At 45.2% G+C, this 13,948-nt stretch overlaps 1 protein-coding gene across 2 annotated transcripts; it reads left to right on the forward strand.

The window, feature by feature from the left end:
- Positions 1 to 7,439: 7,439 nt before the first annotated feature.
- On the forward strand, positions 7,440 to 12,822 carry LOC123440882 (pentatricopeptide repeat-containing protein At4g19220, mitochondrial). 2 transcript variants are annotated; one of them, XM_045117421.1, is made up of 4 exons: positions 7,440 to 10,361; positions 10,915 to 11,061; positions 11,145 to 11,583; positions 12,412 to 12,822. In XM_045117421.1, exon 1 carries the CDS (start codon positions 7,496 to 7,498, stop codon positions 10,241 to 10,243), a length of 2,748 nt encoding a protein of 915 aa, XP_044973356.1. In that variant the 5' UTR covers positions 7,440 to 7,495; the 3' UTR covers positions 10,244 to 10,361; positions 10,915 to 11,061; positions 11,145 to 11,583; positions 12,412 to 12,822. The 2 variants fall into 2 exon arrangements, with proteins under 2 accessions (XP_044973356.1, XP_044973355.1); XM_045117420.1 differs by lacking the exon at positions 12,412 to 12,822 and having other exon boundaries at positions 11,145 to 11,856.
- The last annotated feature ends 1,126 nt before the right edge of the window (positions 12,823 to 13,948 follow it).

Genomic DNA, 13,948 nt, shown 5'->3' on the forward strand with positions numbered 1-13,948 from the left:
CTTATGGCCAAGCTGACGTCTGGTCTAGTGCACAGCATTGCATACATGATAGAACCTATGGCTCAAGCATATGGACGGAACTCATTTGTTCTCTATCTTCCGCACTTGCTGGGCACTAAGTCTTACTCAATTTTATACCTGCAGCAACCGAGACCATGAGGCTGATGAGGAGCGGTGGCGGCAGGGACGGATCGAGATCTGGGTCGGCGAGGTGGTGTTTGGGGGGCGATTTTTTTCGCAAGAGGGGAGAGATGCGTTCGGAGGAGAGGACTGCAGGGAGGAGACGGGGCGTGTGGGAACGTGAGTTCATGGAGGGATTGATTCTTCCGGAGACGTTTTTTCTTCTGTTTTCTTTGTTTTCCTTTATAAGAGGAAATAAGGGAGCGGCGTGCTGGATCTCAGATTTATTTTGTCGATGGTGGGAAGAGGAGGTTGAACCATTACGACGTTTGATCTTTCTTTAATACTACAGATTTAATAGTACAGCTTCTCGTGGACAGTGGCGGCTTGGACGGCTTCGCCAGGCTGCTGGATCGCCGGCATGGTGCTGCTGTGCTGGGCGCTTGAGCACAACGTTATGCTGGCCTACACACGGCAGCGTGAGTCTCCTTAGCGTCGTCCTGACCTGTGGGGTAGGGGATGGCGGCGTTGAGATCCCAAGTCGTTGGCTGTGCCATGTGCCTATGCTTGGGATCCACGACGGCGGAGTGTGTAGCGGCGTGCGCTGGCCGGATCTGGGCCGAGCGCGGGGCTGTTCTGCTGGTGTTCCCGTGGATTTACTAGTACTCCAATACATGTCATGGAATGGATCGATTGCTACTAAAGGCTAGCTTTGCACTGTGGTGCCTCGTCTAGCAACATCTTCTCGTCGACGCACACGCAGCCGAGCCGAGTATGGCACTAGCCTAGTCTGAATTTAAATTAATAAAGTCATCAACCGGTCAGGATACAACTACATATTACAACAAGGAGCAAGAACAAAGAAGCAGCAAGATACAGAGGCACTGGAAAGCAACAAAACACCTTGGTTCCTTTGCTAAAGATCCGTCATGAACTGCTTCATCCAAACACCCTCCTTAGCTGCCTCTCAGACAGCCATGTACTCCGCTTCACATGTAGAATCTGCTACGACGCTTTGCTTGGAACTGCACCAGCTTACCGCACATAAATACGTATCCGGTTTGAGACTTCGAGTCATCTGGATCAGTGTCAAAGCTTGCGTCGACGCAACCCTTTACGACGAGCTCTTCGTCACCTCCATAAACGAGAAACATTTCCTTAGTCGTTTTCAGGTACTTCGGAATATTCTTGACCGCTGTCCAGTGATCCACTCATGGATTACTTTGAAACCTGCCTGCCATACTTATGGCCAACCTGTCTACTTGGCCACTCAAGGAGCCCCAAGGGCTGCGCACCAAGGGAAGGAGGAGTCCTCCTCCAATCCTAGTCCAACTAGGATTGGAAAGTGGAGTCCTTCTCTCCTTTCCCACCTCTTTTTTTTTCTTTTCTTCTTTGATTTTCTATCCTTGGCGCATAGGGCCCTCTTGGGCTGTCCCACCAGCCCACCAAGGGCTGGTGCGCCACCCCCAAGGCCTATGGGCTTCCCCGGGGTGGGTTGCCCCCCCCCCCCGGTGAACACCCGTAACCCATTCGTCATTCCCGGTAACTCCGAAAACCTTCCGGTAATCAAATGAGGTCATCCTATATATCAATCTTCGTTTCCGGACCATTCCGGAAACCCTCGTGACGTCCGTGATCTCATCCGGGACTCCGAACAACATTCGGTAACCAACCATATAACTCAAATACGCATAAAACAACGTCGAACCTTAAGTGTGCAGACCCTGCGGGTTCGAGAACTATGTAGACATGACCCGAGTGACTCCTCGGTCAATATCCAATAGCGGGCCCTGGATGCCCATATTGAATCCCACATATTCTACAAAGATCTTATCGTTTGAACCTCAGTGCCAAGGATTCATATAATCCCGTATGTCATTCCCTTTGTCCTTCGGTATGTTACTTGCCCGAGATTCGATCGCCAGTATCCGCATACCTATTTCAATCTCGTTTACCGGCAAGTCTCTTTACTCGTTCCGTAATACAAGATCCCGCAACTTACACTAAGTCACATTGCTTGCAAGGCTTGTGTGTGATGTTGTATTACCGAATGGGCCCCGAGATACCTCTCCGTCACACGGAGTGACAAATCCCAGTCTCGATCCATACTAACTCAACGAACACCTTCGGAGATACCTGTAGAGCATCTTTATAGTCACCCAGTTACGTTGCGACGTTTGATACACACAAAGCATTCCTCCGGTGTCAGTGAGTTATATCATCTCATGGTCATAGGAACAAATACTTGACACGCAGAAAACAGTAGCAACAAAATGACACGATCAACATGCTACGTCTATTAGTTTGGGTCTAGTCCATCACGTGATTCTTCTAATGACATGATCCAGTTATCAAGCAACAACACCTTGTATATAATCAGAAGACCCTGACTATCTTTGATCAACTGGTTAGCCAACTAGAGGCTTGCTAGGGACAGTGTTTTGTCTATGTATCCACACATGTATATAAGTCTTCATTCAATACAATTATAGCATGGATAATAAACGATTATCTTGATACAGGAATTATAATAATATCTATATTTATTATTGCCTCTAGGGCATAATTCCAACAATGCTGGCCTACACACAGCAGCGTGAGTCTCCTTAGCGTCGTCCTGACCTGTGGGGTAGGGGATGGTGGCGTTGAGATCCCAAGTCGTTGGCTGTGCCATGTGCCTATGCTCGGGATCCACGACGGCGGAGTGTGTAGCGGCTTGCGCTGGTCGGATCTGGGCCGAGCGCGGGGCTGTTCTGCTGGTGTTCCCGTGGATGTACCAGTACTCCAATACATGTCATGGAATGGATCGATTGCTACTAAAGGCTAGCTTTGCACTGTGGTGCCTCGTCTAGCGACATCTTCTCGTCGACGCACACGCAGCCGAGCCGAGTATGGCACTAGCCTAGTCTGAATTTAAATTAATAAAGTCATCAACCGGTCAGGATACAACTACAGATTACAACAAGGAGCATGAACAAAGAAGCAGCAAGATACAGAGGCACTGGAAAGCAACAAAACACCTAGCACAGAGACGTACGTCCTCCACCGCGACTACACAAGGTCGGAAGCAGTGCCGGCTCCGGAGAGGGAATGAAGCTGCATCAAAATGGGCTATCGCAAGACGCCAAACCGTCCAAGAACAGGAAGTTCCCATGAATATGGATGTTGTCTTCGGTGGTGATTAGAGTTATGCTGACGTGGCGGGATCTTTTTCCTTTTGTTCCTTTTATTTTTGTTTTTCACTTTATGTACTACCTCCGTCCGGAAATACTTGTCCTAAAAATGAATATAATGAATGTATCTATAATTAAAATAAGTCTAGATACATTCATCTTTAGGACAAGTATTTCTGGACGAGGGAGTATTTTGGATGACTTTGGACATGTTGGTACGTAGGCAGGTGCAATTAGTATTATTTTCGTGATGTTAATATATTTTTTTGTCAAAAAACTAGTATATATGTGCCCATTTATCTTGTCTTATGAGAACCATTCGGGAGTTCTTTCCCGTCTGCTTTCGCCGGGTTCATAAAGTATCTATCTACGTTTCTGACTCGATTTGAAGTGTGTGGGTGTTTATGTGATCTTTATGTCAGGTAGGTGGGTAGCTCATTTAGCCATCGACATTAAATTCTTGTAAACATGCCTCTTGTAAAGAAAGCACTCCATTGTCTCTGTAGTAGTATTATTATCTTAGACTTCACACTTATATTTGTTGTTCTTACCAAGATATGGCGAAGGACTAGACCAAGGCCAGCTACCTGGAAGTAGTTCGTGTGCAACACATGGGGATTGGGAGGCATCAAGAAGCACATCCTGTGTAGTGGATACTAACATCTTTTCTCGAATTGCTACCTCACGTGTCTCAAACGAGAAGAAAGCACCATTGCTTGCTTCGTCGGAGGGTTTCTCCATTGGACATGATCTGTCTGCCCTAGAAATACACTCTACCGTTGGAAGAACAGTGACGGATCCAACAACTGATCAAACTTGGGATCGTCGACGGTTGCAGATCAAGATGAAGCAGTGCTGGAGAAGAGATGCCCATTTCATTCACGAAGGAGGCAAGTTCATTTTTTCAGCCAAACGAAGGAGCCAAGTGAATGGCGGGCTAGGCTCCTGCTGCTGGGCGAGAGACGAATGATTTGTGGCCTGGCACATAAGATGGGTCAATGGGCCCACTGAGCGGCCCATGAATAAACAAGGCCAGCCCACCAGATTTTGAGGCTTGTCCATCAAAGTGCCACCTCCCACAAGGAGCTCCTATCCAGCGCTATGGGGCGCGTGGAGAGCTCTCTGGCCCATATAGATTTTGCATTTTATTTCCCCATGGTTCGCTTGATTGCATCTGAAAAAGAACAAAAAAACAGACTAAAATTGTGAATTCGAAAAATAAATCATGGATTTTGCAAAAACAAAATCATGAATTTGGAAAAAAATCTCATTGATTGAAAAAAAGTTCGTCAAATTTGAAAAAGTTCATCAATTATTTACAAACTTCGTTGATTTGGAAAAAGGTTGTTGGATTTCCAAAAATAATTCATCAATTGTAAAATAATTGATTTTTTATAGATTGCAAAAACAATTGATTTCAGATAAAGTCAATCGAGTTGGAAACAAAAGTGCATTTTGAAAGAAAATGAACAGAAAAAGGAAAACAAAAAAGAAAACCAATCAGGAAAAAACAAAAACTGAAAATAGAAGAAAAAAACGCTGGAGAAAGTATAAAAGAATAAAAGAAAACATATTATCACAATGTGTTGTTGGTCTAGTTATTTAGTGTGAGTTAAACTTAAGGTGGAGCTCGCGTGTTTGATTCTTAGCCGCGCACTTCTTTTTACATATTAAAATCAGAAAAAAAATGGAATGGGCCGGCCGAACGCACGGATGGGTGCGCTCCGGTTTGTCAAATGGCCTGAAACACTAAATAGGAAACATACCTCCGATAACAGCATGACCAAAAGATAGGGCCTGCTACTATACAATTTGCAAATGGGTGCACCCCCCTCCCCCAGGTCGACACATTTGCCTTTTTCTTCTTTCTTCTTTTAACTGCAAAACAAATGTGTGCACAACCAGAATGGAACACGCGATCTCTTCCCCTAGATTTCGTCCTCTATTTATTTTTTTGACATTCTAGATCTCATCTTCCGGAGGACAACCTACCGCGCGTGACTTGTAACTTCCATTTTACGTTTTATATTTTGGAAATGGTAAACCACAGTCATCCCTAGGACAACCTACCGCACATTACACTAATTCATTGCATCTGGCTCGTCGGGCCAGTCTTATGCCGGTCGCGCATGCCGCGTTCGATCGGGCGAGATCCTGCGGCTAGCATCGTGTTCCCCCATCTTATCCCTTCCCTCTCGACCACTTCATCTTTGTCGCACCCCCTTCGCCCAATCCATCTCCCTTATCGAATCCTCGACCATCACAACAGGTTGGGCTTCGCCGTGTGCTGCCGCCACCTCCCTTTTTCCTCCCCCTTTTCCTCTTCTTCTGTTTTGCTTCAAACCAGGGGCGGGGGACGAAGTTGTGGATGGCGCTGTGATTTTCGGGATGCACGGAAACAACCATGATGATGCAGCAAACCAGGACAGCCGTGTGCTGGAACCGGGGCATAGGGATGCAATCGTTGACTATAAAAGCTTAATTGCATTAAAAAGCTTCAACGGTTGATGAAAAAGATACAATCAAACATTGCGCAACAAAATAAGTTGCAATAATTTGACAAAATAATTACAACCCTAGAAGAAATAGACGTCAATCGAAGATCGAGAAAGCTTCCACCGGCCATTGAACAAACGAAAAAGTGTTGTAACCATTGAAAGAAAAAGCTTCAACCATAGCTACTAAAGCTTTAGCTGTGTTGCTACGGTAACCATCAAAAAAAAACTTAAAATGTGCGGCAATGGTCGGGAGCGGTGAGCCGACGAAGCTCATGTGACAAACGAAGATGGGTGCTGCAGTGGTTTGCAACCAACCAATGGCACAAGCTGCTCTTCCCGTGTCCACGGGATTTTTTTTGCTGCAACGGCTTGCTGCATACAGACGGACCGGCGAGTGATGACGCGTGAAATGGCGACGATCGAGCTATTGCAGACGTGGGGTGGGTGTATTCGCCGCGTAGTCCAAGTGAAGCATAGAGGAGTTGGGACGAAGGGGATTTATGTCGTTTGACTTTTTAGCAGATCGTAGATTGGGACCGGGTCGAAGACGAGCTTGCGGATTTGGTGGCTGGAGCCTGCTAAATCAAACGGTGTACGCTTGACCGGCGAGTCCCGGCCGGTCCACGGGCACCTAATAGTCCCCTAAAATTTTCTCAGTACGCTCAAAGCCTTCGGTTTTGGGAAGTTTCCACAAACTTCCCAATCTGATTTTTCCCGTTCATAGAAAGACATCGGGTTTTGTTTGGTTTTTATTTTTTTATCTCTTTATTTTTCTTTAATATTTTTCTTTTTCCTTTCTCAATTTTTTTAAATGCTCAAACTTTTTCAAATTTGTGAACTATCAATGAACTATTTAACAAAACGATGAACTTTTTCAATTTTTCGTTTTTCAAATTGGATGATTTTTTTTTCTCACAATCTATGAAATAATCATTTTGATCTATTTTTACAAATTTGATGTTTTTTAAATAACAATGAACTTTTTCTGAAAATCGATGAATTTTTTTCATATTTGATGAACATTTTAAAAATTGATGAACTCTTTTTGAAATTTATGAACTTTTCAAATCTGAGCAACTTTTTAAAAAAAATTATGAACCTTTTAGGACGTGTTTGTTTTAAGCCCCTATTTATCCGTCCGTGAAACCATTTTTTTTAATTTCTTTCTCATATATCCGGTCACTTGCACGTTATTGATAGAGATGAAGAGAAAGAAAAAATAACGAATAAAGAAAAAGGAAAGATGAACTAAGATGGCGCCGTGTTCTATCGGACGAACTGGTTGGACGCGTCCGTGAGCTCTTATATCCTCCCCATGACAAAGCTACAAGTAGACTGTCTGTACTGAAGATGTAATGAATGTAATAAATGTGAAGAAAGAGATAGAGAGAAGATGAAAAAAATATTAATCCTATAATCAACCTTATAGCTAACCTTATTGTATGAGTGAATGTATTTATTAGCTATAGATGATATGATAACATCTTATACCTAGCATTTGGCTATATTATTAACCATGCTCTTACTTTTAGTACGATGACGAACCGACTGAATCGTTTTTTTTTTCCTTTTTTCTGTTCACCAATCGCGTGTCTGAACTTTTGAGGAGGACGTGTGAGCGGAAGGGTAGAAAAATGCAACTGTACATTCTTTTATCTCCTTCGCCGTGGAACTCCGTGGAGAACCGCCGCACTGCGCCGGCGGATGCTACGCCGTGGAGCTCCCAGGCTTCTTGTCGCCGTGAACCTCACCTTCCCCGCCACAGCCAACCACGCCCGCATTTCCTACCAGGGCATTCACGTAGCAACAGCTCCATACCACCATGCGCCCGCCGAGGTCGGCGCCCGCTGCCTGCTCGACGGAATGCCCCACGGAGCACGGGCCAGCTCCATCGTGCGCGCGCTCAGGGACGACGCGCGCCTCGCCGCGGACGCCGTGGCCGCCCTCCACTGCGCGTCCCTCAAGTCCGGCGCGGTGCTGGACCCGCCCGTGCGCACCTCCCTCCTCACGTCCTACGCCAGGAGGAGGGGCGACGCGCGTGCCGCCCTGGCGCTGTTCGACGAGGCCGCCCGCCCGGACCTGATCCTGTGGAACGCCGCGCTCGATGCTCTGACGCGGAGCTGCCGCCTGGGCGACGCCGCGGTTCTGTTCCGGCGGATGGCGCGCGTGCTCGGGGCGTTCGATTCGGCCACCATGGTCATCATGCTGTCGGGTGCGTCGCGCGCCAGAGACATGGACCTTGGGACGTCGCTCCATGCCGCGGCCGTGAAGAGACGCCTCGACGCTGACCTCAACCTTCAGAATGCTCTCGTGGACATGTACGCGAAGTGTGGGCGTTTCTGGGCTTCGGAGGCTGTGTTCTGGAGGATGCCGTGTTGGGACACCACCTCATGGAATTCTATGATTGGTGGAAGCACGTTCAATGGACTTTCTCAAGTTTCGGCTTGTTACTTCAGGGAGATGATCCGTTTCGCGGCTCAGGCAGATGAGGTCACCCTGTCTTCTGTCCTTTCAGCTGCTTCTCGCGCAGATGATCATCTTTTATCCTTTGGGGGATCTGTCCATGCCTGTCTCGTCAAGCTTGGTTATGAGGAAACCGCGTCTTGCTCGGTGGCGAATTGTCTGATAACATTTTATTCAGCCCTTGGGTTTCCCGACGATGCAGAGAATGTCTTTGCAGCCATTTCCAGTAAAACTTTGGTATCATGGAATGCTATGATCAAGGGATTGGTGGACAATGAAAAGGTCAGCGAAGCCCTCTTTGTTTTCCAAGAAATGATATCAGGGTACCAGCCAGATCATGCGACTTTGGTGACTGTAATTTCTGGCTGTGCTGATCAAGGACTGCTCCGTGAAGGGAAAGAAATCCACGGATACATAGTCAGAAAAGGCCTTCTCCTTGAGGAGTCCTCTATAGGAAACAGCCTACTTGGTTTATATATGAAATGTCATGACTCATTTACTGCTAAGCTTTTGTTCAGGAAAATGCCAATAAGAGACCTGATCTCATGGAACACAATGCTTTCTGGCTACTCAAGAGATGTCTCACTGGGAGTAGAGGCTCAAGATATGTTCAAAGAGCTGCTTTCTGAAGGTTTAAAGTGCACCATGGCCACTATACTTGCTGTTCTACCTTCATGCTCTTGTCCAGAAGACCTTAGCTTTGGCAAAGGAGTTCATTCTTTTATCCTGAAGTATGGATTTGTGAGTGCAGTTTCAGTTGTTAATGCGTTGATGCACATGTACATATGCTGCGGGGACACACTGGCTGGCTTCGCGCTATTGGAAAGGATAATGTTGGTGTCAGATATTATTTCATGGAATACAGCCATAGTAGGCTGTGTACAGAATGGACTACATGCTGACGCCTTGGAAGCCTTTCGGTTCATGCATTCATCTTTGCCAGTAAATCCTGACAGCATTACACTAGTTAGTGTTTTATCAGCGTGTGGAACTCTTAAACTGCACTCCCTAGGAAAGTCCATCCACTGCATGTCACTAAAGCACTTGCTTGCATGCAATTTGAGGGTGAAGAATGCCCTGTTAACCATGTATTTCCGGTTTGCAGATACTGAAAGTGCCGAGTCAATCTTCTATAGTCCTGGAGATATAAATTTGTGCTCCTGGAATTGTATGATCTCTGGCTTTGCACAGAATAACGATGGCTGGAGAGCATTGCAGTTATATCAGAAGATTGAAGACTTCGTGCCTGATGAAATGTGTACAGTCAGTATCATCTGTGCTTGCACCCAACTAGGGGATCTTAGATATGGAAAGAGCATTCATGGGCATGTGGTCAGGTCTGATCTTCAAAATAATGTTTTTGTTTCAGCATCGCTAGTTGATATGTACAGTAAGTGTGGAAGACTCGACGTTGCTGTCAGGGTATTTGGATCCTCTGCTGAAAAATCAGTTGCTTGCTGGAACTCCATGATATCAGCTTTAGGATTTCATGGGCATGGGTTGCGATCAACAGAACTTTTCTGCAAGATGATTCAGTGTGGGATGACAGCCACGAGAAGTACTTTTATTGCTCTTTTGTCAGCTTGCAGTCACTCTGGACTCACTGATGAAGGATGGGAGTATTACCACCTTATGTCAGAGAAATTTGGGATTACTCCAACAGCCGAACACCATGTATGCATTGTTGACATGCTTGGACGTGCTGGTTGGCTGCAGGAAGCACAGAAATTTGTGGAGAGTTTACCATCCAAGGAAGCACATGGAGTTTGGGGTGCACTGTTAAGTGCTTGCAGTAACAAGGCTGAACTCAAGATGGGTGAGTCCATCGCAAAGCATTTGCTCTGCGTGGAGCCTGAAAACAGTGGTTATTATGTGACAATTTCTAACCTGTATGCAAATCAAGACATGTGGGATGGTGCAGTCAAGATTAGGGACATTTTGCAAGATAAAGGATTGATGAAGCCCCATGGTCACAGCTTTATTGGATAAAGGGTGGCAAAGGAACCATGGAAGCTATGCTGTCCAAGAAATTTTTGCACTGAATTACCAAAGGTGCATGTTCCCTTCACCATATTCGGTCATGCAGGTTCGCTCAAGCGTAACACAGGTATCTGACTAGTTAGCTCAACTCTTTCTGGTCACACGATTTTGCTTGAATAGTAATGAAATGATTGTACCTGTTTACATAGTCTGCCGCATGAATCTCCCCGTTTGCCCTTTAATATTTTATTCAAATTCTGAACTTCTATAATTGTTATGCTGTTTGTGGATTGGTCATTGCTGAAGTAATTGTGCAAGTAGGTTACTAGGGATAAAGAAAACAAAAATTAGATTGTATTCCAAAGGTTTTCGTCCTTTAAGCAATAGAAAATTAAATAAAAATAAACGGGATGGCAAGCTGTCATATTACTCTGTTATTGTTCTGAGCCAAACAAGCTTATGCCTGTGAGAAAAAAAGTCGATCCAAAGTATGTTAACGAGCTCAAGTGTTTATATGTCATATTATTTTTTCCGACGTCCTTCATTACCCCATGTAGATTACTTTTCACATGTGTGACCGACACTCTAGCATGAAGAAAATTCATCCATTTCTTAGAAAACTATCTGATTCATGTATGCGACCCTGTTAACCAGCCCGCTTAATGTAATCTCAATTTCAGGCAATATGTTTTGTGCACTTCTGCGTCAGTATCCCATATGCATAAAGGCAATCTTGTGATAATCCAACTTTGCACCATTCTGCCGACGACCATACAGCTGCCATTCAGAATCTGGCATACCGGCACTTGACCAGGTGGCTTCTGCTGGTAAGCTCGATGCTGGACACCGAGCATCATCATGGGTCTCCATGTGTTTAGTTTCTTTTTCTAATCTTTCTACATTTTTGCAGAAGATGCTAACCAGAGGTTTGTCTGTACGGCAACATAACACACTCGAGAACCAAGGAAAAGCAAAGATCAAACAGTATGAAAATGCTGCAATGATGGTGGTGCCGAAGCCCGGCATGTTACATCTCGGTTTGGATTGACAGAAGAAGACACATGACAGCAAGTGAGATATATATAGTACTCGTATTAAGGTGTGATAAGTGGAGGAGAAGGCAAAATTGGTGGTGGTTATAATTGGGTGAGGGAGAGGTCGTTGGCTCGGCTTATCCTGGGGAGCAGTTCCATCTGTTGTGCGTCATTCACGGGCTGGGTTTGGGTTATTAGGAGACACGGAGCATGTGGCCGCACTGGAAGCCAGCCTAGAAAATACTACAGCTACCCTGGGGTGGGGTGGACAGCAATTAATCACCACCTTTCTCTCTCTACAACTCCAGCATGCAGGTCTCTCTCTCTCTAACATTTGTAATCACTAGTAAAGCTTGTGTCGGTCTGGAATTTGGCTACTGGACAGTCCTTCTTTGGGCAAGATTTGTTGTCACTGGGCAGTATTCTCCAGTTATTGTGTGCACATGGGCATAGAGGAAGCTACGGCTAAGTTAGGAGCAATACACTAGTACTCCAGCTCTGGCCTAGATTGGCATTTCCGTAGTCTTGTGATTCCTCTGCCATATATGTTGCAGCACATCTGATAAAGGCGAATGCTTTCTGGAAAAAGGCAACTGGTGGCCCTGTGCACTAGAGAGAATATATATGGCACCTGTGTCTGCACTCTGCAGTTTCTTTCCAGAGTAAGAAGTTGCCATTTGGATCGGTTTTACCCCAAAAAAGAAAACACAGAATTCATAATATTTTTTTAGTCTTGACGATGTGCACATTAATGTACGTATGATGTGGCATAAAAATTGGTTACTCCCTCTGATTCCATATTAATTGACGCTGCTTTGGTACAACTTTGGTACTAAAGCAGCGTCAATTAATATGGATTGGAGGGAGTAGAATAGGGTAATGCGGCAAGTTTGGGTGAAGCGAAGCTGCCTGAGATATTGTTTATGCCGATTGCCCGAGCACAACATTCATTGATTAGCTTTGCTAAAGATGTTTTGCTATCATGAAAGAGGAGGCATCGCATCGTCCTGCGGCTGACAGCGCTTTGGGCATGTATGTACCATGTAGCAGAGTGCCTCAAATCATTCAGGCACATCCTAAGTCTCATTATTAAAAGCAGATCAAGGTTCCTAATGTTAACTGGGTTTCCTTTCTCTTTTATAGGTGAAGACCAACATCTACGTGGCTTTGAGTGGATAACTGAGCAAAACTAGGGTTTTAATTCCATATGGTCTATCTATGCCGAGCTTTCAGAAATCTAATCAAGTCGTTCCTCTGCTTTGGAAGTTGAAATATGCAGGAGCCGACATGACAGCTCTCTTGGGGAAGGGCCGACAGTGCAACTTTCAGTTTGTCTAGTGTGTGTCTTGTACTGATGGATGATCCATTTATGGCCTTGTGCATCATCCCTTGGGCTCATGGTTGGCAAGTGCACACCAATGAATACATATGTTAAGAAGGGCATTTTGTAGCTTCATTTTTACCATTACATGGTCCATTTTTTTCTGTATGGCAAAGTTCATTTGGTACGCAACATTACTTAAAAGAAAAACAAAGTGAATTCTTTCCAACCTATGGCACCGGATTTCTCTCTCTCTCTATTGGTGCGTCGTTGGAACAAGGAGGACCTTTCTATTGTTGGCTACCTCTATTTGATAAGCAATTACCCCTGGAGGCGGTGATGCCTGTTGCCGGTGGCTGTCTGTGGCGAAGTTGTTGTGGGGGAGAAAATCATTGGTGGCCATCTATGGCGAAGTTAGAGCCGCTTGTTGATGGAGGAGTGATGAGGATGATGTTACTATCGCTTCGCACATCTCTTTAGGGGAGGACGACACCTGCGGTTGTCTATAGCAAAGTTCGAGCCGCTCGATTTTGGAGCAGTGACGATACCGTGGCTCCACACATTTGTTGCGATATACTATGGATTCACGCATTTGTTGCGGTGGGGGTGTCATTCATGTTCGTGGGTGGAAAAAGTCAGAACACTTGCCCGAGGAGGACTGATGACGATGATGTTATTGTGCTATGTTGGCGGTGTCTTTTCCTTAGCGATGTGCATGGCATTTTTTGTTGTGTGCCAGATTGGTTGTTGCTCTCCCCAGGTTGTCGTGTTCCTTGAGGGATGCTGTGAACTGTTGTATCGGTTTTAGCCTGACTTTTCATAACTAATAGGAAAAATAGGTTTTTATTTGTTATTGATGTTGAATATCTAAGAAATTTTCCATGAAATCCAATCAAAAAGTAGATAAAATGTGATAACCATAATAGAGATGGTAATCAAATAGAGTAATAAAGTGATGTAACTAGTCATGTAATCGGGTAAATAATGGGCAAGCATCATATTCATATTGATTGCTACTAATAGAAGACCAAAAGCAAACCCTAACACAAGAGAGAAGAACACATGCGTTGGCCGGGGGGGGGGGGGGGGGGGGGAGTGGCGGTCGTGCCAGCCCAGGAATCACTCTGGCACGGGACTTAACAGATCTTGATATTACAACACAAACATAAAACTGCAAGGGTTCGGATAATTATTAAGGTAAGGCTTCATAAACCAAGCCCCTAAGAACATAATTTCTCGTCAGATTACAACGTAAGACTTTGACTCGGCCACCAAGGGGGTTTGGATAGACTCCATTCTGAAGGGTTCTGGCTTCACCACTATTACCTAGCACACTCTCGATCAGTTCCTTCTCGCAGA

This window comes from Hordeum vulgare, chromosome 3H (assembly GCF_904849725.1).
Source record: "Hordeum vulgare subsp. vulgare chromosome 3H, MorexV3_pseudomolecules_assembly, whole genome shotgun sequence".
In the NCBI taxonomy this organism is placed as follows: Eukaryota; Viridiplantae; Streptophyta; class Magnoliopsida; order Poales; family Poaceae; genus Hordeum; species Hordeum vulgare.